The 22,460-nt window shown below is 42.9% G+C and overlaps 1 protein-coding gene across 1 annotated transcript; it reads left to right on the forward strand.

Annotated features, from left to right (window-relative positions):
- Positions 1-2,679: 2,679 nt before the first annotated feature.
- Positions 2,680-14,327, forward strand: PLEKHS1 (pleckstrin homology domain containing S1). Its single transcript, XM_058421603.1, has 12 exons — positions 2,680-2,710; positions 3,134-3,225; positions 3,317-3,423; positions 4,789-4,923; positions 6,112-6,187; positions 6,848-6,955; positions 7,599-7,694; positions 10,742-10,855; positions 11,859-11,974; positions 13,270-13,479; positions 13,705-13,806; positions 14,183-14,327. The coding sequence occupies exons 1-12, from the start codon at positions 2,680-2,682 to the stop codon at positions 14,325-14,327; spliced, it is 1,332 nt and encodes a 443-aa protein (XP_058277586.1).
- Positions 14,328-22,460: the final 8,133 nt, after the last annotated feature.

Here is a 22,460-nt window from a genome sequence, read left to right on the forward strand (position 1 = left end):
AAGGTATAGTATATGCCAGGTATAGGAATATTCCTGGCCAGACAACATTTCAGTATTTGTTACTTCTCTGGAAGCTCTTTCATGTCTTTATAGTTCACTAGTGTTTATTTGCTTGATGTTTAGCTGGTTTTTAAATTTCTGTGAACAATATTCCCCTGTCTCCAGAACTATCCTTCAGGCCAGTTCTAATATATGAGATACAGAAAGATCAGCATAAAATGTCTGAATGCTCTGCCAGAGAGGAAAGTAACATGGCAAGATTAACTCAGAGTGGGAGTGAAAGACAGAGAGAAAAACATACCCTTGTGTCAGGACCAGGATCTCTGCTAGATGAGCATTACTTGAGATCATGTCCAGAAAAAATTAATATTATTTCAAAGGAGAATTGTGTACCAACAGCCATCACCCCTGAGTGGTGATACTGACATAGCTGAGAGCTGTGCCAGCCCCTGAGCCTGCAGGAGCCCACTCAGAGTGAGGAACTTCACCCTTTCACTCGAGCAGAGCCAGGTTGTGAATAGCCATTTAAAAGCTCCAGGGTGTTTTAGCTTTTTTTCCCTGGCCAAATTTATGACTATTTTCTATCAGAAAGCAATTCCCTCGCCGTCTGCAGGATTAGCCAGGTGGTTTAGTGTGTAAATCCACTTTCATTATTGATACTCTGAATGTTTCTGGAGAGAATCCCTAAAGTTCACTTACAGCCAAGACTTAATACTGAAGTTACTTGTCATGATATAGGCAGCATAAGAAATCCTGCTTCACCATTGTATGTACAACTAAATGATGTTTAAATCTGAAATTGCTTTCAATTTTTGGTACTTTTATGCTCTTTTAGGGTTCTTACAGTTGTTTTATATTCCAGCCATGGGTGGATATTATGCTTTAGAAGCAGCTTGGGAAGAGACTTTTCGGAAAGCTGAACCAACAAAACCACACCGTCTCCAGGCTTTTTTTTTTCTACATAGGAGACATTTATCACTGCCTCAAATGTCCATATTTTTCATTGCTTCTAAGTGAATATTAATCTTCTGGATTTCCCCTGTCCAGAGCAGTCTTTAGTTTGCTTCCCATGCAGAAAGAGGAATTTCCTTGTGGGTCGTATTTCAGGGTGTTTGTATTTATACACGGACTATAAGAGGGCAGTCACAATGCAGGGCAAGGACACATCGTGTTTTGCTGCAGAAGGCAGTACAGGAAATCTGGATTTACTTGAAGGTGTATGTCTCTAAAACTTTCTTCACCATGAAGACATTTTGCTTGTAAGTATTAACACAGTTTGTTTTCCTGATCTTGGAAATTTTTGAAGATTTATAATAGCTTTCATCATAATGATTTGAGGCATTTTATTTTGCATTTTGACTGAAGTGTCTCATTGCATTTCAAAAGGTTTGAAGCAATCAAATCCCTTAATGCCTGGCATACAAAAATCCGGGGGGGTATAGTCACGGAATTGGCATTTTCTATTTTGAATTAGACATAACCTGTTTACAATGTTGCTTTCTGTTGAAAAGACAATTAAATGTAACAATTAAAAACTGTTTCCCAAAAGCCAGAGCGAGATAGCACAACTAATCTCACGGGTATTTTTCTTCCCACATGCAAATCTTGACTTTTGCTGACATCCAGAAGAGACTTTTATCCTGTCAGAGACTCTTGGAACATTGTTTTGTAGCAATAGCATCGTTTGCCAGTTGAGATGACTGTCAGTCACATTGAGCAGAACAATGCATTGCCTTTCATTGCAACCCCAGGTGTGTGCCCCTACTATTGACTTTGTGTACAGTCATTTTTAGTTTTGGAAATGGCTTTTTTGTCCTTTTGTTTCTCTGGTAGGCAACAAATGAAAACTCTGCAAGCAAATTTTATAACAGTTTATCGTGGCGTTTCTCCCCAAAAGGCAAAGATTGCAAAGGTTTCCCTGAAAAAAATCTCAAAGAAAATACAGACAGAAATGTGCAGAAACCTCTGATGGACCTAAGTTTGCAGTGAGTCATTCCCATTTACAGCCTGGAACAGGAGGAATGAAAGTCCATAGCTTTAGTTGTGTCTCAGGGGTAAAATTCTGTGTGCAACCCACCCCATTCCTGACCACCCTACTCCTGACTGTACCACGCTTACTTTTGGCACCATGGAGTAAATCACTGAAGAAACAGAGGAAAGCCCTTAAATCTCTCACTGCAGCCAGGGTTCTCAGTGAAAACCAGAGAACAGCACTTGTAATCCTTCAGATTTTCCCAGGAGAGGCTCTGTGGCTTCAGGCGGCACAAGAGGGTCTGTGCAACCTCCTTGTAGGTAAAACAACTTCCAGCCAAGGTCTGATTTTGCAGGGAATGAGAGTTTTGAGGTAAGGCAAAGGGAGACTTTCGAAAAGGCATTGTATTTATACGACAAACTTGCAAAAAATACTTGTTATTTGTAATTTTGTGCTTGTGTTATAAAATAACAAATATAGAACATAGTGCATAATTTAATATTATATAAAAGTATGTATAAACATACTTAAATTAATAGTTATTATGGTTATTTTATGTACTTTGACCATCAGTATGAAAATTACCAGTTGTAAGATTTTTGTTATTTTCTCCACAGCAACTGTGCGTGCAGCAAGCCAACTGAAAGGAATTAGCTTCAACATTTTTCCTCTTTTTGTTTTGTTTTGTGCATGGAAGAAACAATCAGATGGCTTCTACAAGTAAAATAAATTCTGCAGGTACAAAATTTCTTGTACTTAAATTTGTCAGTAGTAAATCTGTGAGATGATCTATCCTTAGCTGATTGAATGCCATCTATGAATTTCTTTAGGGGTGCATTTCTGATCACTAATTATGAAGCTAAATAAGACCAGACCCCAAAGGTTAAATAAGATCAGTTAAATAAGACAGCAGCTCATGATATTTTCGGAGCCCCTACATTTTCACTACCATTACTTTACTGCTTGGGCCAGTTGTCAGCATTAACATCAGGGAAGCAAGGCTTGGCTCTATATTTTATAGCCTTGATTTGTGTTTGTCTTATGGCCGTTTAGGCACAGAAACGCAGTGCTAAGCAACAATTTCCAGTTCAAACAGGTCGTTTTAAAGAGATTAATTGGCAGCAATCTAAGTAATGGCGCTGTTCATTTCTCTTTGATAAGTGAGAATTCAAAATATGTTTTGCCCTGAAGGTGGAGTCTGCAAGCACGGGTTCCTCATCAAATCACCGCCTCTTCAACTTTTCAGCTCACAGGTATACTAGCACAGATTAGTCATATTTCAGCAATCCCTCATATCTGCTATCCTGAATTTTAACGAGAGATAAATGGCTTTCTCTTTGGCAGAATTCCTGGAAAAGGCGTCTTTTTGTCCTCTCCAAATCCAGCAAAGGGAATTACATCCTGAAGTATCTAAAAGGCCAGCACATAAAAGGCTCCATAGCTGTTGATCAGTATGTAGCTCAAATACATAATTTTTTTTTATTTTCACTCATGTACCTGCACTGTTCAATGGCCACTGATTGTACAAGCACTTGTTCCTGACTGAACAAGTTGGGATTGGGTTCCTGATTCAAACCCAATGAAGTCCACCAAACATTCCCTTGGGATCTGTAGGCTTTGGGTTCAACTATGATAGATGGACAAGTGAAAATCTTGGATTGCTTTGTTGTAGTTTGCTTTTGTGTGAGTGATTGTTGTATCTGGCAAGGCAATACCTGGCTTGGCTGCACGATGCCACAGGCTGTGTTCCTGCAGTAGAACACGTTTTACCTCCTGTGGGCACAGTGCTGTGCATTCATTCACGTGACAATAAGGACAGGCTGTGCCATTCTCACCTGTGGCACACACCCTTTCCCAGCTTACAGCTTCACAGAGTGCTTTGCAGGTTTGTGCACAGGTCTCCTGACTTTCTCCTAACCCTTTGGGATGATGGTGGTTGCTCTCTGCCTCTTACTCTGCCGAGAAATTGCCCTGCTTGGCTCGTTTGGGTTGGTCATTTCCTTCCTGCCAGCACAGTGCCTACTGCAGCAAGACTGTCGCTGGATTTGGACTGGCACCCTTTGCCATGCCTTGGGGGGTATGGGATATGTGCAAGGGAAACAGAAGAGGTAATGGGAAATGTGAATATTCTCCTGTCAGATCTAGAGGTTAATACTCCAGGTTCCTGAAATTGTTAGGCATGGAGGCCAGCCACCACATTGCTGTTGTGCTTCTTCCATTAAAAGGATTTACATTGTGAAGCTTTCAACAATATTGCAGCCTGCTCAGTGGTCTGTGGTTACATTATTACCATAATTACTGTTGTTATTATTTTTATTAATTTGGTTTCTTGGAAGTTAATGGAAGTAATGCTTCAATGCTTCAAGTATCCATTAAGAGTACTTCTGTTCTTCTTCCCCTCCATTAAAACACTATTAATATACAATTAGTTTCAAATCAAATCTATTTTTTTATAGTGGTTAAAAAACTTCCATAAGAAATTTTTCTTACTATTTTTTTCTTTTCAAGATTCTGAATTAAACCAAAAGCCTTTTTTTCCCAGAAATGAGGATCCATAGTCTGAGCACTTTGCAAAAGTTAATTTTATATTTTTGCCTGGAGATTTTCTTCATTGAAAGACCATCTCTTTTAAATGTGTGCATTTATTTTCTTGAGCACTTTTTTCTGTGGAAAAACATTTAACTTTTCTCTTGCAGATCTTATCATATTATGCTGTGGTCAGAGTAAAATATGGACATGCACACATATACATGTGTGTCTATTTGTATGTAACTGTGCAGAGTTATATAGGATGTTTCATATGGTTATCTTCACAGAATCATAAGTATTGAAGTTGGCATAAGTGATGCTGAAATTATGGAAACGGTGAGGAAGATGTTTAAATGCCTTCCTGAGCAGGTGATGTCCATCAGCACTGGAAACAGATGTTACTACCTCATTGGGAGCAGCAGGTGGGCGCGGCAAGATGTGCAAAAGCAGCGTGACAGTACTGTCAAACTAATGTAGCTCTGAGCTGCTGCCCCAAGGCAGGGTCCTGCTCCTTCACAGCCACTCCCTTCCCTTCTGTGTCTCAGCTGCTGATGGCACAGCTCTGGGATGAGGTGATCCAGCTGCGTGATCCAATGGAAAACAGCTTTTTTCTGTGGCATTTCCTCCCCTTACTCATGGCTGGGTGAATTTTTTGCTGGTTCAGGCAGGTGAGCTCACTTTCCCTGGAGCCATGCAGTCACAGCATCCAGCATGTGAAGCAGTGGGAGCACAGGGCTGGGAGTGGGGATGCCAGTGGCAGTGCCATTTCAAACTGTGCTGGTTAAGGGGACAAGAAAGAGCAGAGACCTGTGCCTTCTCACCCAGCAGCTCCTGGGAGTCAGGAAAGGTTCTGCTCCTCATGGGTAAGCCACAGGGAACAATATTGCCTGAAAGGCAGGTTATTAATCAAGGGAAGCAGACAGAAGGCAAAAATTCCCCTGACGGAAAGCAAATCCCAGAAGTACTGGCTGGGGCTTTTGCTGCAGCAGGGTGCTGCAGTCCATGCTTTTTCAGGCTGGAATCAAGTTCTGAGCAGGGACAGACACTGTTTCTGAGGGGGTGATCAGCCAAAGCTCAGTTAGGTGAGGGAGAAGGATGTTTGTCACAGTGCTCCTGTACTGCTGGTTCCCAGCATCTCCTCTTCAGTTCCCCAGTCACGAGCGTATCGGGGTTTTTTTGCCTTTTTGCAGAAGAGCAGCTGATGTGTGAAATTCTGATAAGAAGAAAAACACATACCTGAGTGCTATTGAGCTGTGCCACCCCACGCCTCCCCCCGGGGCTCTCACTGCCCACACTCAGTGGGAAGCATTCCAGAATTAATCCAACTAAATCCACTGCAAGCACGAAAAACAGCTTCAACAGTCCTTTCATGGTGTGTTCCTCATCCTGATGGCCCAAATGCATTCCCAAGCCTTGTTAGCTCTCTGAGTCAGACTTTGCCATCTGGCTATGACCACACAAGCACTCCTTCATGAAAGGCAACTGCAGGGTTTTTCCCTTGATCTCAGGAATTTTTGTTTCGGGCCCCACAGGGAGAGGTAGGTAGGCAGAAGGATTGCCCTTGTGTGTTACCTGCAAGTAAGCTTTCATTCCTCTTGTTCCAACTTCAGGCAGGAAATAGAGGACTGGGTCGCTCTGATATCTTCAATCTGCAGGGGGGACAAAAGAAGTGGATGCTGCCCTCAGGTGACATGTTACTGTACTTTACTTTAGGGGAAAAAAAGGCATTTCTTTTTTTCATTACAAAGCTGTGCAAAGGAATTTTCCCAGTCTTTGCCTTGCAAGTTGCCTCTGACCTTGGTTATTCAGAAATTCATTTTCATATAAATCCTGTACCCTGGCTTTAATCATCAAGCAGGCATTGCACAGTCTGTCTGTACTGGGACTGATTTTACACTGAAGAAATCTCCTTGAAGAGTAATATGGAAATGAGGGGAAGATTGATATTATGCTGCAATAAATCACACTTTTTCTGTATTAGAGTGAAAACTCGTGTGTTATACTGAGCAGGTGCATTTTGGATATATTTACATGTTGTTTTACATCAGTCTGTCAATGTCATAAATCAGCTGGAAGCCCTGGTAGTTCAAGCTCAGGACCAAGTTTCTACACCTTGTCAGCCAGCCAGGCCCACCAGTTTAGACTCAGTACTAAGTACTCACATCTCTGCAGCTTCCAAACAGCTCAAAGTGCAAGCAGGGAAAATGTATGTCTGCCTGAAAAATGCCATGCAGACAACACCTCTGAGCCGTTAGAGGTAAAATTTGCTCTAGTGAGATATCAGTACATTGTAGCCCACACCCAAAAGGTGCCTGTTTTCTTACACTGCTTTTTCCGTATTTCTAGAACCAAGATCTTCCAAATCCAGAACTCAGAGGCCGGCCTTCCTCTTTGCCACTGATCTTGAATTCTATAGATACGACCGGCTTTCCAGATGGGCAAAGCTACCAGAAGGTGAACAAATGAACCATCCTTAGTAATGAGTCTGTGTCCAGGCATGACTGTGGAATTCCTTTTGCATAGTTATTTCTTTCCATCAAAAGCTCTCCAGAGTTTCTGCAGTGGGTGGTCTGTTCTGGTGGGGCTCCTGAGTAGGACCTGGATGGTGACACCATAGAGTCCCCACAAGGGAAATACTTTTGAGGCAAGTCTGCGTGTAAATAAAGAGAGACAACACCCAGAGGTTGTCTCAACTGACTGGCAAATGTTAGTGGACATTAGGCAAACTCCTGAAGGCTTGCTTTGACATGACTTGGCAGAGGCATGTGATGATTGTTTTGGCAGCTGCTAACCACATTCCTCCTGATTTGTGATTGTGCTTTAATTTATCTCTCTCTTTTTAGACTGTAAAGCTTAGAGGAGAGTTCAGACCCAATTCCTCTCTGCCTTCCAGACTTTCCCCTCAATACTTAAATAGAAGGGAAAGCATTGCTGCTGTCCCACAGCAATTGCAGCCCAGGTATCAGGGTGAAATAGCAGCCAAGGAATTGCTGGGTCTCTGTAGTCACAAAGCTCTGTGCAAATGGCAAAGCTGAATGTGGGTCAAGCACCTCCAGGGTATCTTTATGAAGAGTCAACTTTTTTCCTTTGTGTACAGCAGACTGGTTCCTCAGAAGACAAGAACAGGCCTTATTCAGATCCTGGCCCCCATCAGGCTCAGTGTGACCCACCAAGAGGAGCTTTTCCAAGCCTGGTGAGCAGGACAAATCAAACAGCTCTTGCCTTGTTCCATCTGCAAAAATGAGTATTTGCTTTTATCTCACCCGGGTGTCTGTGAGTACAGATTATCCACCTACTTTCCTAGCACATCGAGTTGATTTCCACTATGAACGTTTCCTAAATACTTAGTCTGTTTTCTTGTTTACCACTGAAAATGATCTTTAAAAACTTGGAATACCTCTGTGTGTTTGGATGTTTTGGAGTCAGAGCCTCAGAGTTTCTGTGCAGCAAGTGCAGCTCGTGGCAGCTCTCACTGACTTGATGAAGAAAGCTCAGCATTTGCACTGATTGAGGATTTGTCCCTCCCTGCACATTTCTCAGCTGTGCCACAGTTGTCATTAAATGGTTTATTTCTTCAGCCTTTGCCAGTAGCAATCGAGTCAATGTAACTAAATTACAGAACAAGAGCTTGTTAAATTGAGGCACATCTTAGAACTGACCTTCTGTCAGCATCAATATGTCTTCAAGTAATTTCGCTTCCATATCTAGCGGGGGTGATTTGCAAAGATAAAAAGATGAATGTTATCTTGTATTACTGGCTAAGTGTTCTGACCCGTGTTCCCTGAGCTGGTGCCTGCAGCAGTTTTCCTCTGCCGTGTATTGCTGCCTTTGCAGCAGAGTCAAGAGGACAGAAGGCACAACCAGAGCTCTACCACACCACTCTGCAGCTTAAACCCATCTTATTGACAGTTTATGCATCGGCCTATGACCTGGAGCGGCTGAGATACAGGGCAAAGGATCTGCTCTGCTATCCCAGCTCAGGGTGGTAAATCGCACGCTGCAATCGCCTTCCTTGTATATGGGCTGACAGCAAGTGGGAGATAATACAGCTAAATTTAGTGGGAAGAAGGGAATGGTTGAAACTGCATTGCAATGCCATGGGCTGTCAGCATAGCTCAGCTGATGCACAGTACTTTATAAAGTTGCAGTAACTCAATTTGAGTCTGAGCCCTGAAATGCACTGAGTTAACCCCTGGTCTGATTTTAACCAGTCCTGCTCTGGGTGTATGTCAAGAATTTCCTTGTATCTCTTCCTTGTGCATACCTTTTCTGTCTTATTCATTAATTCTTCTCATACTTACGATGCCTCAGAGAGCAGCTGTTCAGGCTAGGACAGGCTGGCCATGAGGGTTAAAAGATAAGGAATTTGGATTTTAGTTTTTTAGCCTGAAGCAGAGGGAATAGCACAAAGCTCATGTTTCTGTTTTGGTATGTGTGAAAATAAATCACCTTGCTGAATAGAGAACAAGATACAACGTTTGTTCATTGGATAAAAATATTGCTCTTGCCTCATAAGTTTGACATCTGCTAACATCTCGGGACTTAATCTCTGCTCAGTGACATGTAGACAACTGACTTCCTGCCTAATCCCTTGTATTTAACTTCCTTTTAGCAGTGTCACCCCCCACTTCAAGCATCTGATGTGTTTGGCTTTTTATTGGTGATTCCCTCAGCCAGGCCCAGATCTTGAAATCTCTTTGTGAAGTAGTTGTCACTCATGAAAACAGGATTCTCCATGTCAGTGAGTCTTATCATGCTGGCAGGGGCCCTGGAGGGATCTGGGGTCCTGGCTCCTTTTCAACCCACCTTTTGGAGCTACCAAACCTCATCTGACTCAGCAATTCAGTATCAACCATTTTGATACACAGATTTCAACATCTGAAATACATTGAAATTAGGAGCCCTGCCTTGCATCACCCTATGCTGTGCATTACTGCATTGCAGGCTGCAAGGCACCCTTGGGATCTGTTACACACCTGGTTTTTTGAAAGGAGATTCCTCTCTCTAAGGGCAACATATAATTTCCCTTAAGGAGCTTATAGGTAACAATGACTCAGTTGTTCTCCAGGTGTCATTTCTATCTTTTGCTACAGCCAATTTTCTCCACAGCCTACTTTCCCTTCAATGTGAATCCATATTATGGTTCTTCAGACACTTGAACTTTGTCTTGACTCCCATGGCATGAGTTGATCCTAATGCCATCTATACAAATAAGGAAAAAAATACAATAATCATCCTTAATTAATATTCATTGCCGGTTTCTTCTGCTACATGTTAGAAAGTAATTAGTTACATGTTACATGTAAGAAAGTAATTAGTTTAATTTACTTTACCTTGAAAACAGTAATACATTTGTGGCATATTTAGCAATTATTAAAATGATCACCATGGAAACCAAGGATGTGAGTGTAGAGATAAAAAACAGTTGCAGCACAAACATGGCTCAGAGAATTTAACTGGGAGGCAGCTAAGTACTAATTACCATACTCTTCACTGTAGTGAAGTCAACAAGGAGACATAAAAATAAATAATTTCTCTTTGTGACTTGAAAAGGTAAACTTGGTGGAGGGATTAATTTCTCCTTGGCTTACCAAATTGCCTCATATCCTATGAAGGCAGGATATCACTCAGGACACAAAGGATTCTATGTCAGAGCTCCAGTCTTCTGCAGAATCTTCTTGTTCACAGAGAAGTATGAGATAATAAATTTCTCATTAGTCAAGGAAATCCCAAATTCATTCTTTATTTGATAGCAGTTAGAAGCTGCTTAAAAGGACAAATATATCCCAACTCACCCCTAGATTTCCTACAGACTTTCTTCCTAATGTAAGGACTTCAGAACTGAATACAAAACCAAAATCTATTCCACAAAAGTGACCCCAAATTCATGCAGATTCATACACAAAGTGTTTAAAACACTTGATTTTTAAACAAAATAACAGGCTGCAATCATGAAATCAATTGCAACTGGTTACCACTAGTCTGTCTACGAGAAATAGTAATACCAGTGGCTGGTTTTTTTCTGTGTGCATTGAATTTCAAAAATACAGGCAGGAGAACAGATATAGAAACCTTTTTTTCTAAAACAAGTTGGTTCTGAGCATATCTCACTTCAAGAAGAAATGTATCTTACCATGTTTTCTGTGAATATTTGCTGGTTCTGTTACTGCTCCACAGAAAGGAAAAATGCATATTAATATGTATTAACTGAGCCTGTTAAATGCAAACCCATTCTTTCAGCAGGATAAAATCCTGGGAAGAAGTGAGGAAAATCTGCTGTTGTCAGATCCAGAGGAAAACATCAAAAAGGACGAGGAAGATTATTACCAAACTCCTAGCAATGTTTTAGCAAAGGTAGTTTATCAGCTGTGAGTTCTGCTGGTCTGTTAACAGCTCCAAGGACACAGGGGACATTTAATGAGCCAAAGAGGAACTGGTAGGGGGAACCACTTGTACCTTGCAAAAAGGAATACATAGATAAAGCAGTAGGTAATAGAGCTTTCATTTATACAAGAAGAAATATGCTAGATTCATTCAAAGGGCCTTCCTGGTGCAAAGTGGCATTTTGACAAAAAACATTGCTGATTTTGTTGAAATTCCCCAAATTGGCTCATTCATTGTAAATGGCTTTTGCCTATTGTATAATGGGGTAGGGTTGAGGTTTTTTTCTGAAAGTGAGAACTTCATTTAGAGAATGTAACAGTACATTAGTTTTATATATTTTGAAATGTAATTCTGTTGAAGCACCAGTAAGCTGCATAAAAGCAGTACTTTTAAAACACTGCAGTAAATTTTAGCATCAACATTTCACTGTGAAACAAGGCAGCAAGAGAAATCATGCTGTTAATTTTATACAGATTTTGACACCCAGTTTGGGAGGCTAATTTCTCTAGGCTTCCCATGCAATTAGTGGTCTGGAGAGGATAAGTGGTCAGTTTTCTGCAGAAGTCACAGACTGTACATCTGACTGAAGGACATTAGCAATGGTGATGTGGTCATATAGTCTAAGTGCTCTAAGTCAAGCACACCCAAAGAACAAGTGTCCTTTTTCGGCCTGCTTAAATTGAAAGGCAACAATTTTTTTATTTTTTTTTTTTTCCTGTGGTAGTACTGTAGAATATGTCTGGTCGTGTCCCAGTCCGGCAGTGGCAATAATTCCAGCATTAACTTTTAAGTTCCAAGCACCTTTCTAGCTCCCAGTTTCTGGAAATTGACTGATTTGAGGAAACCCAAGGCTATATTAGCTAATATGTTTAAACAGCATGAGCGCTGAACAAAAATAAGTAAATTAATGGGGGCTCCTTCTGTAGGCAGGGCAATGACATTAATGTGTTATATTGTTGTGTGTTTCTGACAGTGCACTACTGAAGCATCAAAGCCTGACCCTACAGCTGAGTCTGATGTCCCTGTGCAAGAGGAGCCAGTGCAGAACAAGCCAGAAAGGGAGAACATTTACATGTCAATGAAATCACTGTAAGTAACAGCTTCATTAAGGTTTTGGAAATCAAAAGTGGCACAGCAATACAGATAGAGCTGACATCTCTGGTATTTGCATAACAAGATCTAGAGGCTGCATCTTGTTTGATTCAGTCCTTGCTGGGCCTTAGATCACAAAGTTCAGCACTCATGGGAACACTGGAATCAAATTCAAACTCATCAACGTGAAATTTTAGCTCACACTGCAGACTCCTGCACTTCCACAGGCTCTGACTATATGATGCAGCACCTTTTGTTGACTCATTCTGGGTTTTCATGACACAACAGCTCACCACTTTACTGAGTCACTGCAGCCAAACTCCAACAACCTTTCAGGCAGGTGCTTCCAAAACAGGCAGCATTATCTAGAGGTTAAAAGAAAGGTAGAGACGGGGCATGAGCTCCCAACCTTTCCATTAAGAAGTTATGTGAGTTAGGACATGTCCTCCCTTTCATTCTGCCATCCAAAGAATGGCTCTGTTGTTGTGCATTTTGAGGGTACCGTGTTAGCCACATCACAAAGAAAAACCTGAACTTTCTGTCACAGTTGTAGGGCCACCAGGGAACTTTACAACCTCCGCAACATAGCACTGAATATCAAAGAGAATTGTGCCTGCAGGGTAAAGCTCGTCCTGAGCCAGAGGAGTGGCCAGTGGCTCTTGGCCTGACACCTACAGACAGTCAGATCTTAGGCCACAGGCAGGGAGGCAACTGGAAATTCAGACCCACTAACCAATAATCCCAACAGATCAATTCAAGCTCGCCTGTGTTCTTTGGGAACCCCTAGAGGGAATTACTAGAAAAACTTCACAAGGTTATGCCATCTGAGTTAATATATACCAAGAGCAGCTTTTGCTACTGACCCCAAGTCTTGTTTGGGGCACAATGGGGAGTCAGTTCCAAGCAATAAAATGCTTATCAAATAAAACTAAAATGAGTTCAAGTAGTTCTGAGTTATCACGTCTCCCAAGGGACAGCTTTACATCCCTGCAGAACCCAGTACAGCCAAGGCCAACAATCTGTACTCAGTTTCTTTGTCAAGGCATGCTGTTAGCTGAAATGTTTCCAGGCTTAATAAATAGTTATTGCATACTGAAAACGTTTATTTTGAGATTTATGGTCCATTTTTAGAAGGACTGTTTATTTTACTTAAGTTTTATTTTGTCCACTGGATATTCTACAAGAACTTGTTATTCTTTGCTTTATTGAGGGCTGCTTGGTCCAGCTTCAAACACAGCAAGAGTGCCTGGAATTGTCAAACCCCTTAATTTTTTATCATCGTTCCTCTTTAGTAAGCTGCTGGATGAGAGATGCCAGCTCACGGGCAGATGTGATGGGCTGCCATCCCCTCCCAAATGCCAGAACAACAGTGCATGCCCAAGAGACCTGGAAGCAGACAAAGACACAAAATTCCCAGAAAGCAGCCCCAGCCTGCAGCCAACCCTCCAGAGAAGGCAAAACTCGTTGCCCCTCTCAGTGGTTCACTTGTCTATACTGCTCGGGTAAGTGTCTTCTCCAGCTGGTTGCAGAGAAGACAGACGTGTTCATGGGTTTCATCTTGCCAAGCCTGTCAGCATTCCAGAGGAACTTGGATGATGCCCTTAGTCATAGCATTTAGTTTTGGGGAGCCTGCAAGGAGCAGGGAGTTGGATTCAATAGTCCTTATGTGTCCCTTCCAGTGTGAGCTGTTCTGTGATTCTGTGGTCTCTGATGTTTTTCTCTCACAGTCAAGTTACAGATGAGATGCAGCTGCAGAAACTGGATATTTTTGTACCCCTGGCTGATATTAACAATTACCTAAAACTTACTGAAGCTGCAGGACGGATATGGTAAGTCTGGATGTCTTGTGACAGTGCCTGTGAGATGGGAATAAGTGCCACCTATAATAAGTTCTCCTATAGACAGCCACGTGCAGCTTTGGCAGGGCAGAGCAGGGCACAGGGGCGGTGCTTGTTGGCACTTCAGTGATTCTTTCTGCTCTCTCCGATTCTTTGTGTACTCGAGTTTGTATGTCAACTGCTGCTGTAAAGGTCTCTACAGAATCCAGCACGCTGGGTAATAATTAGTGATGGTTTCAACCAGAACCAGATCAAAAAGTTACAGAGTCACAGCAGCTGCAGAGGGCAGCCCCATAAATGCAGTCCTGTGCAGCCACTGCAGTGACTGGATATCCTGTGTGTTCCCTTTGTGGTCTGCCCCGCACAGCGTTTCACAGTGGACTGGTCCTCACAGACTGGGGTGTTTGTTTAACCACGGAGACCACGTGGTGGCTGTGAATGATCTGCAGCCCCAGGGTGTGGAGGAGGCTTACTTCTTCATCAGCAGGTCCACGAGAAAGGAGGTAAGTTGACTGACCTTGACTCAAATGTATCAAGCCAAATGAGAAGGCAATCTCCTTTTTTTTGCATTTCAAGAGGCTCAATTTGAACCAGGTTACTGTGGTCTAAGTTTGGCATTAGTAACTCCAGCACCAAATATCTCCTCAGCATCATTCTGATGCGGTGTCTCGTATTCCTGAGCTGTGTGGGGAACGCAAGGCCAGCGCTGCAGAGTTTGAGGAAGAGTTTGAGCAACACCAAGAGATGTTACTGGGCAACCATAAACTGGAGTTACTTGGGATTTTTTTGCCTACTGCATGTAAATTGCCAGTTTGGGAAATAAATCACTGCCTCCAGTGGATGTATGGTTGCTTATGATGGTTTTGGGTATTGAGGGCAGAGCCCTGGACTCCTACGTCCTATAACTTATCAAGCACTACACATCCCCTTGTGTGAGACTGTGTTTTGTGAAGAATGTGGGACATTTCTAAGAGGTCCTTTAACCCAACTGTGATCTATGACACGTGTTTCTGAACTCATATTTCAGTATTCAGGTTCATGACTCTTATCCAAACACATTCATGTTTGAATTCTGCTGAGAATGTTGAGGTCATGAGATGTTATTGCCATCTAAAGAAAGGAAAGCCAGTCTCAGCAAGGAAAAAAAAATACTCATCTCTCTTAATGAGGAATTTTTTATTAGCTAGCTCAAATGCAAGTCAGACAGTTGCACAAGTGTTGATCAGATATAACAAGCTATAAAAATGTCCATTTCTTTTCTTTTTTAAGGTGAAACTTACTGTATGTAGGATTCCACATTCAGATATCTTCCATGCTAAAGGCTGCTCATGTTCCTGAAAACAAAAACAAAAAAAAAAACTCAATAATCAAGTAAGTGCCAAAACTCAAGGGAAAAATCAGGGAGGAGAAGGTGATATATGGTATATAGAGATAATCATCTTCTTCAGCTGCCAGACATCTTTGTTGCTGAAGTACAAAGAATGGAGAATGTGGATTTTGTTTTATGTCCTAATAACTTATTTTTAGCATGAATTGCATGTATTTGGCTTATATTTCATGTCAGCATGCATTTCTGTTACATGGAAGAAGACGAGGGTCAGATAATTTACGTGACCTCTGTGCTCTGTATACTTTTCATTTCAGCAGAAAGTACTGGTTTGTGCCTCTGCTCACCTCTTTGCACTGAGTTACAATAATTTATTACTGAACTCCTAATCAGTTAGGGGTGGGCAAACAACCAGCATTTGGACTAAAGCTGTGTTTTCCCTGGATTCCCCTTAGAGAGGCTCAAGTGAGCTAAGAGCTGCAGTGCTGGAGGAAAGGCTGGTACATAAAATATTGTGTAGTCGTTCAGTGGGACATCCTTTTGTGTTAGGACACAGCAACAAAAATACATCCAAGGGATGACAGGAAGAAGAGCTGCTTGGAGAAAGGATTGTGTCTGGAGCACCTTTGGCTTCATTGACATCCAAAATAAGCCCTAAGTGAAAAGGAATGAATGGATTTGGGAGAAAGAAGCACTGGCCTGCTCTGTGAAAGGGTTCCTGGTAAAGAGAGCTGGGAAAACCACGGAGAGAAAGGATGCATCTGAAGGCATGTGCCCTCACACCAATGCAAAGAGTACACTGTTTCTCACAGAGGATGTTTTGATGCTACCAGATAGTACCACAGGGATGTCACTGGTGCAGCAGAGCAAGTGCTTATTTGTTTCCCAAACAAGGATATTTTCTGTAAATATTTATTTGTGGATATGCCTTCCTCACATTGCTACCATAGAAACATGACCAATTTTCAGCTGATAGCACTCCAAATGGAAATTGATAAGGAACTGCCTTCAGGAGTGCTCCAGTGGATGCCAAAAAGGGATTTTTGTCCTGTCCTAGAGTGACCTCTGTTGCTTACAGCACCATGGTGTGACATGGCAGAGCACAAACCTGTGCCCTGTATGAACATGGACGCTGTGTGGGAATTTTTACACACACATATTGCTGTAAAATAGATAGTGCCAGCATACAGTGATGTGGCAACAAACAGAATCACTGGGTTTGAGGACTGATAATTTTATCTTGCCAGATACAACCAAAAAAAACTACTGGGTTTAGCAGGCACAGGATTACTGATATTAAGAGATTTATATAAGCTTTGATTAAGGTGGATTTGGCTCAAAAGAGCTGTTTATCCAGCCTCCAATTGAATAAGGCCAAATTGGCTACTACAGCAAGGAACTACACACACTAAAAATCAGCATTGGTGCAACTTACTTCAGTAGTAAATTTGACAAATGTGCTGGACTTTAAAAACATCATTATAAAATTTTATTCAGCTGAAGATGAAAACAGCATCATGTAACTCAAAATAGGCAAAAACAAATATGTATATAATTTATTCAGACTCAGCTCCTGTTCAAAAGATTAATTTCCACACTGAATGTTTCCACAGCCTGTCACTTCTGCTTTTGAGATAAGGGTGTTTGGGACATGCTTGTTTCTCAAGGTGGAAAGGATCACATTTTGATTTTTCTGTTTCAGTGGTGTTCAAAGGCCTGTTTGTTCTGAATGCTGCATAAATACACAGGGAACTCCCAGTTCTGGAACGACAGAGGCTGAAAATGGAAGAAAACTCATTCCTTGGGAGCTCTTCTCCAAAGCTGCTATGGGAGTCCTTTGCTCTGCACTGCTGCTTTGAGCACAGCAAATCCATTTTTCCCTAAGGAGCCCCTGAGGGGTGGATGGCTGGCTATCACTGCACAGGGCTTCTTCCAGCCCTGGCACTCTGTCAATCTGCTAGGACAGTCCTCATGGCCTGAATCCTAAAATCACAGATCACCTGCTTCAAGGGTATCTACTGAGGAGTCGTACTCAGCCTCTCCTGGCCAAAGTTTCCCTCAGCTCTTCTTCTGAACTTTGGGAAAGGAAAGTCCAAACTTTCCTGTGTTGCTCCAAGACTCATCTGTCTGTAAAATCAGGAATTTTTTTTTTCTAATATTTATCCTAGACAATTTTTTCAGAAAATTAACATGACTTTTTCTTGCCCTGTTTTCAATGGGCATAGGGAACATTTAGATTGCCACTGTCTGCAGAGAAATCTTCATTATGGGAGGTATTTTTTCTACCTGTTCTCCATTCTTTCCTTCTTAGAGCAAACATTCTGCATTCTTCCATCATTTTTTCACACAGTTCCTACAAATGGCCTCATGACACTGAACCATGAGACAAATACCTTGTGCTTCCTGTTATGGATGAACGAAGGAGGTGAGAAATTGAAATTCAAAGAACTTCATCAAAAAGAAATCCAAAGCCATGGAGCAATTTCCTAGAACTTTGTAGAGAAACATTTCTCAAAAGGTGAATTAGTGAAGAAGATTCCCCTGTGGTGGTGGGAGAAGAGCCCCCTCCATGGAACCTGCTGCTGGAGGAGATACTGAGCACTGCATGCTGCGCCTCTCAGCCATGGAAGAATGTTACTTTTGGACAAAACCAGAGTTTGGTTAGATATAGCAGGTACAGAATAATTCCAGAATAGCTTAGAGAACTGGGGGATTACTTCTGTACTTCAGTGAACAGTTACAGATGTGTATTTTTGTACTCCATAATTGATCATTATGTCAGTTTGCACAATGCTAAATGCAGATAATTAATGTCACATATTGGCTGATTCATAACACAGAGATACAGAATGGAAATTAGATTGGTACTGTAAATTCTGGTAGGGTGTGTGAAGTTGTCTGCCCACATATGATTAATAAATGTGCTAACACTTTACAACACACTGTATGTTGCAATATGCCTCATTTTCTCCTAACATGGCCCCTCCTTGTCCTGCAAAGTTTACCTGTAACTTCCCAGTAAAGTGCAGCTGAGTCACTAAAGAGCCCTTTTGAAAAAAGCTGCACTTAAATAAAGATTTGTTTCCCTGGCTGTTAATTTGTACACGCTCCTATGCTGCACTCACTCATTTGCAGCTGCTAATATTTCCCCTTGGATTCCTAAACATGAATCATGCTCTTTCTACTCTCGCATCTAGCTAGGAAGGTGGCAATTGCCCAGGAGAAAAGGGAGTCCTGAAAGAGAGAGAAAGGAAAGGTAGGGGATATTGATGTGAGGTCATTGAAGTTAAGAAAAATAAAAAGTCCATTGAGCAGAAAGCACAAACCAGGCCACACAACCTCCACACTTCCTCACAAGGGCAACACTGCTGAGAGCTGGGCTTGGAGTCATAAAGTGATCAGGAGAGCACAAGTCCTGCAGGAGAATGAGTCCAGCCAGGAAATGTTATCTGTGCAGCATCCACCCTAAAGTGAGCCAGAGACAAGCTCTGTGTAATGCTTAATTCTCTTATTAGAGTCCCTCCAGCCTGGGGGCTTGGAGGGATAGCTATATATGTAACAGGGCTATGTAAATAAATACCTATGTGTTTAATAGGGATATGTAAATAACAGCCAGACATACTTCAGCGTGGCTGGAATTTCTGCAAAGGGATTCAAAGAGGAGCAACTGCAATAAAGGAGAGTGATGATACCCTGCACAGAGAGAGTGGATCTGTGGTGAGCTGGGGACACCAGCTGCTCAGTCTGTGTTTTGCCCCAGATTTTCTGATGACCCCAGGAGAACCATTTCCTCACACACACTCAGTAAAATTCAAGGAGAGGTTTCAGATCACATTTTGTGATCTCTAGCACCACATTCAATGCTAGAAACTGCTTTAGCTCCCAGGAAATTCCTGGAAAAGCCTCCACCAGACCCGTATGTTGCAGGCATGAGGGCGTGTTCATGGATGCCCTGTGCTCTGGGGAGATGCTGGTTCCATGCTGATGTGCTGGTTCCATGCTGAAGGAGAGTCCATCCCCGATGTCCTGCAGAAACTGGCTTGCCTGAGTCCCTTCGTGAGGGAATGTTAGGTGATGTTCCCACTTCCCTGCCAGGAGCTGGCTCACAACATCTGTGCTGCTCATGGAAAGCTACACCAGCAGGGGCTGTGGAGTTCTTCTCATCCAGCGTTTCAGGCCTTTAGGGGACATACCAATATTTGCAAAGGTGCTTCCTTCCCTGCTGCTGCTCCCTTGGTCAGAGCAGGGCCCAGAAAGTGCACGTACAGGCTGTGTACCTCTGGGTCTGTGGAGATGACAGGGTAATCTGAGTGCCCTAAGGGATCTTTTGGGTTGTTTTCCAGGGATGAACACTCCTTCCACGTACGTGCCTCACTGTAGCAAGCTACTTCCCTCCTGCAGGCTGGCCAGCAAGTCACTGCCAGGAACTTGGGGCATGCCAGGCAGCTCCTAGAAATGCCACTGGAATTTTGAATATTCCTTTTGGCCCCTTTTCACCTTCTAATTTAATGCATCCCTTAGAGAAGTGGAGAAGCCAGACAAGGTAGATACAAATCTTGCATTCAGGAAAATCGTTTTAAATGTAACCACACCTTCATCATGAGGACCCTCAGTGACCAGGAGCCCTTTGCTTGCTGCTGACAGCTCCTTGGTGGCTCCATCTTACAGCAGGACCAGCACTCTGCAGGGCACCAAGCTGCTGTGGTGGCAGCAAATGTCTGGCCACGTTCAGTTTTTCATCCTGGGGTGCCTGATTTGATCTGTGCCTGAGAATTTGCTTTGTTTATAACCCAGCAGTGGAGGATGAAATTGAGGTGTTGGTGGGAGCATTAAGATCGTGCCTATCAGCGGCGCTAATCTTCTTTTAAAATGTCAGATGTTTGTGATGTTCATCGGTAAGGATATCATCAGCTACATCCTTTTTTTATTTCCTGCCTCTGTAAGTTCTCCCAAGAAATCTGTTTCTGTTTGTGCCTGTAAAACACAGCATAAAACCATGGCTTATGCCTCAAGGCTGTTGGAAGGATACTACCTCCGTCAGTGATGAGGGTTGCACAATTTTTTTAACCAGGAGAAGCCGATGTTTTCAAGTAGTTGCTCCTCAGCAGCATCTACTGATCGGTCACATATTCTACACCAGGACACCTTTGGCCAAAATAACCTCATTTATATGCTAAATGTCCTTTAAGTAATTAAGTGCCCAACAGGAATTCTGACCTTCTGCCCTCCAATTTGCCCCTCTTCTATTTTATTCAGTGTCCAAAGTCATTCTTCACAGATGTCATTTTGCTTCCAAGCAATTGCTCTTGTGCTCCAGTTTCTAAGAATAAAAGTGAATTCTGGCAGCGTAACATTTCTGAGAAATCCCCAGTAGTGGAAAAGTAGCTGGGGGGGGAGAATAAAGAGGAAGGAAAACTCAGTCATGGGGAAAAACTATAAACAGCAAGAGGGACTGTGGATAGGAAAAAAAAAACACCTCAAAGATGGTAAAACAGGAGTTCTCTGCTTAAAGTATATTTTTTTATATTTGGTGGGGTTTTTTAAAAATAAATAAATAAATAAATAAATAAATAAATAAATAAATAAATAAAAGTCTGCTTCAGGTTATTTCCTAGCATAAGACAAGTGTCAGTAAGTAGCACCTGCCCTCAAGGACAGCTAGAACACTGAAATAACCCAGAGTAAATATGTGTCTAGTCTCTCTGGCACGGGGATGAAACATGCCCTGAGCTGTGGACTGGTCACCCTGGGACCTTGCCATCCATTTGCCTTTTTATGTTCTGCCAGTGGCCCAAATGCTGATGGTCACAAGGCCGGGAATAGTGCAGGGGTGTTTTGGCACGGCACCTGGGAGACAGGAGGATGTCCGTGCCTGCAGGGGGGGGTGGACACGGCTGTCATCCCCAAAGGGACCCACACCTGCCAGGGGGCTGTGGCACCATGTGGTGATGTCAGTTTTGTTTGTGGTGATGTCCCTGTGGTTGTGCTTGGTGTGAAAACCGGTGAATAAAGGCCACTGGATTCCTGCACTGCCCCAGTCAGGGCCCTCACAGAGCTCACAGAATCAAGAGCTGCTGCCACATCTCGAACTGAACCTTTCTGGAGCAGGAGAAATTCATGGCAGGTTCCTGCCCTGGTCCTCCAGGTGGGACAAAGCCACGACACTGTCAGGGAATGTGTGCAGCAAGGAGGCTCAGAAATGTTTAGAATGACAATATTCCCCATTAATCATTTCCTAATGAGCTGTCGCTAATTGCACCCGTCCTGCTGCATTCATCCCTCTCCCTGCCGCTCCTCTGTCAATTACAGAATATTTGGGTTTATATGGCAGAGAAGCAGGAACCTTCACACGCTGCTGGAGATGTTTGTCCTGTCCTGGAAGGCACCAAGGGTCCCTGACAGCCGTGCCATGGCCCACTGCCCCCCAGGTGCCAGTCCCTGCCCCAGTGATTCTGGGGGGTGCCAATGGCCCCCGCCTGGCTGTTGGCCCCACAGCTGAGCCCCAAGGAACGAGCTGGGCTGTGACCATGAAGGTGTTAGTGGAAAAGCAGGCTCCCGCTGTGCTGCAGAGCTCAGTTCCTCAGATGGTCGCTGGGTAACAGCACAAAGAACAGAATTTCAGCTTTACCTCCCTCGTTCAGGCAATAGATGTGACCGAGAGCAGGGCAGAGAGCCGAGCAAATAACAAGGCCTCAGTAACAAGAGAAATCCAGCCTGTCTTTCTCTGATTGAAGAAGCCCCGCTGAGATAAATGCTCCAATCCATACCTTCTCTGAAACAGGAGCTGAAAACTGGGTCAGATCCTGCTGCTGGCAGTGCCTTATTTGGGGAGGTCTCTGCTAGGAGCTGACAAACGACTGGAGTGATCAGAAAAAAATCAACTTTGCTTCTCACAACAGAGTTCACTGAAATCATGACTTCTGGAGGGAGGAAGATCGTGATGGACAAGCAGGAGGGGTGGGAGGCAGCAGGAGGCAGCACATGTAGAGCCCCACAGCCAGCCCTGGTCTCGCTGAACTCTGCTCCAAAGTCACTGTTGTTGGCATTTGTGTCCTCATGTCACCTTTTCCTCTGGTGCATTGCTTCTATCTATTTCCCTGAGGTGGTGAACTTTCTTCCTCTTCCACCCTTAACAAGCAAGACAACGTACAGATGGAAAGGTGAACGAAGTTTAACTGAAATGCCAGATGGGAAGGCTTAGAGGTTTTTAAAGCTGTTTGGTTTATATAAGAACTTATTGGAAACTGGCACAAACAAGTGCCTATCTGCTCTGAGATACCAGAGCAGATGTGACAGAGTGGAAAATCCTCCTCCCTGC

The sequence above is a fragment of the Hirundo rustica genome, chromosome 8 (assembly GCF_015227805.2).
Source record: "Hirundo rustica isolate bHirRus1 chromosome 8, bHirRus1.pri.v3, whole genome shotgun sequence".
In the NCBI taxonomy this organism is placed as follows: Eukaryota; Metazoa; Chordata; class Aves; order Passeriformes; family Hirundinidae; genus Hirundo; species Hirundo rustica.

Coding starts and splice junctions, on each gene's coding strand:
- PLEKHS1 (XM_058421603.1), top strand. CDS start 2,680: ATGGCTTCTACAAGTAAAATAAATTCTGCAG. Junction 13,480..13,704: donor CACTTGTCTATACTGCTCGG/GTAAGTGTCTTC, acceptor TTTCTCTCACAG/TCAAGTTACAGATGAGATGC. Junction 13,807..14,182: donor GAAGCTGCAGGACGGATATG/GTAAGTCTGGAT, acceptor TGCCCCGCACAG/CGTTTCACAGTGGACTGGTC.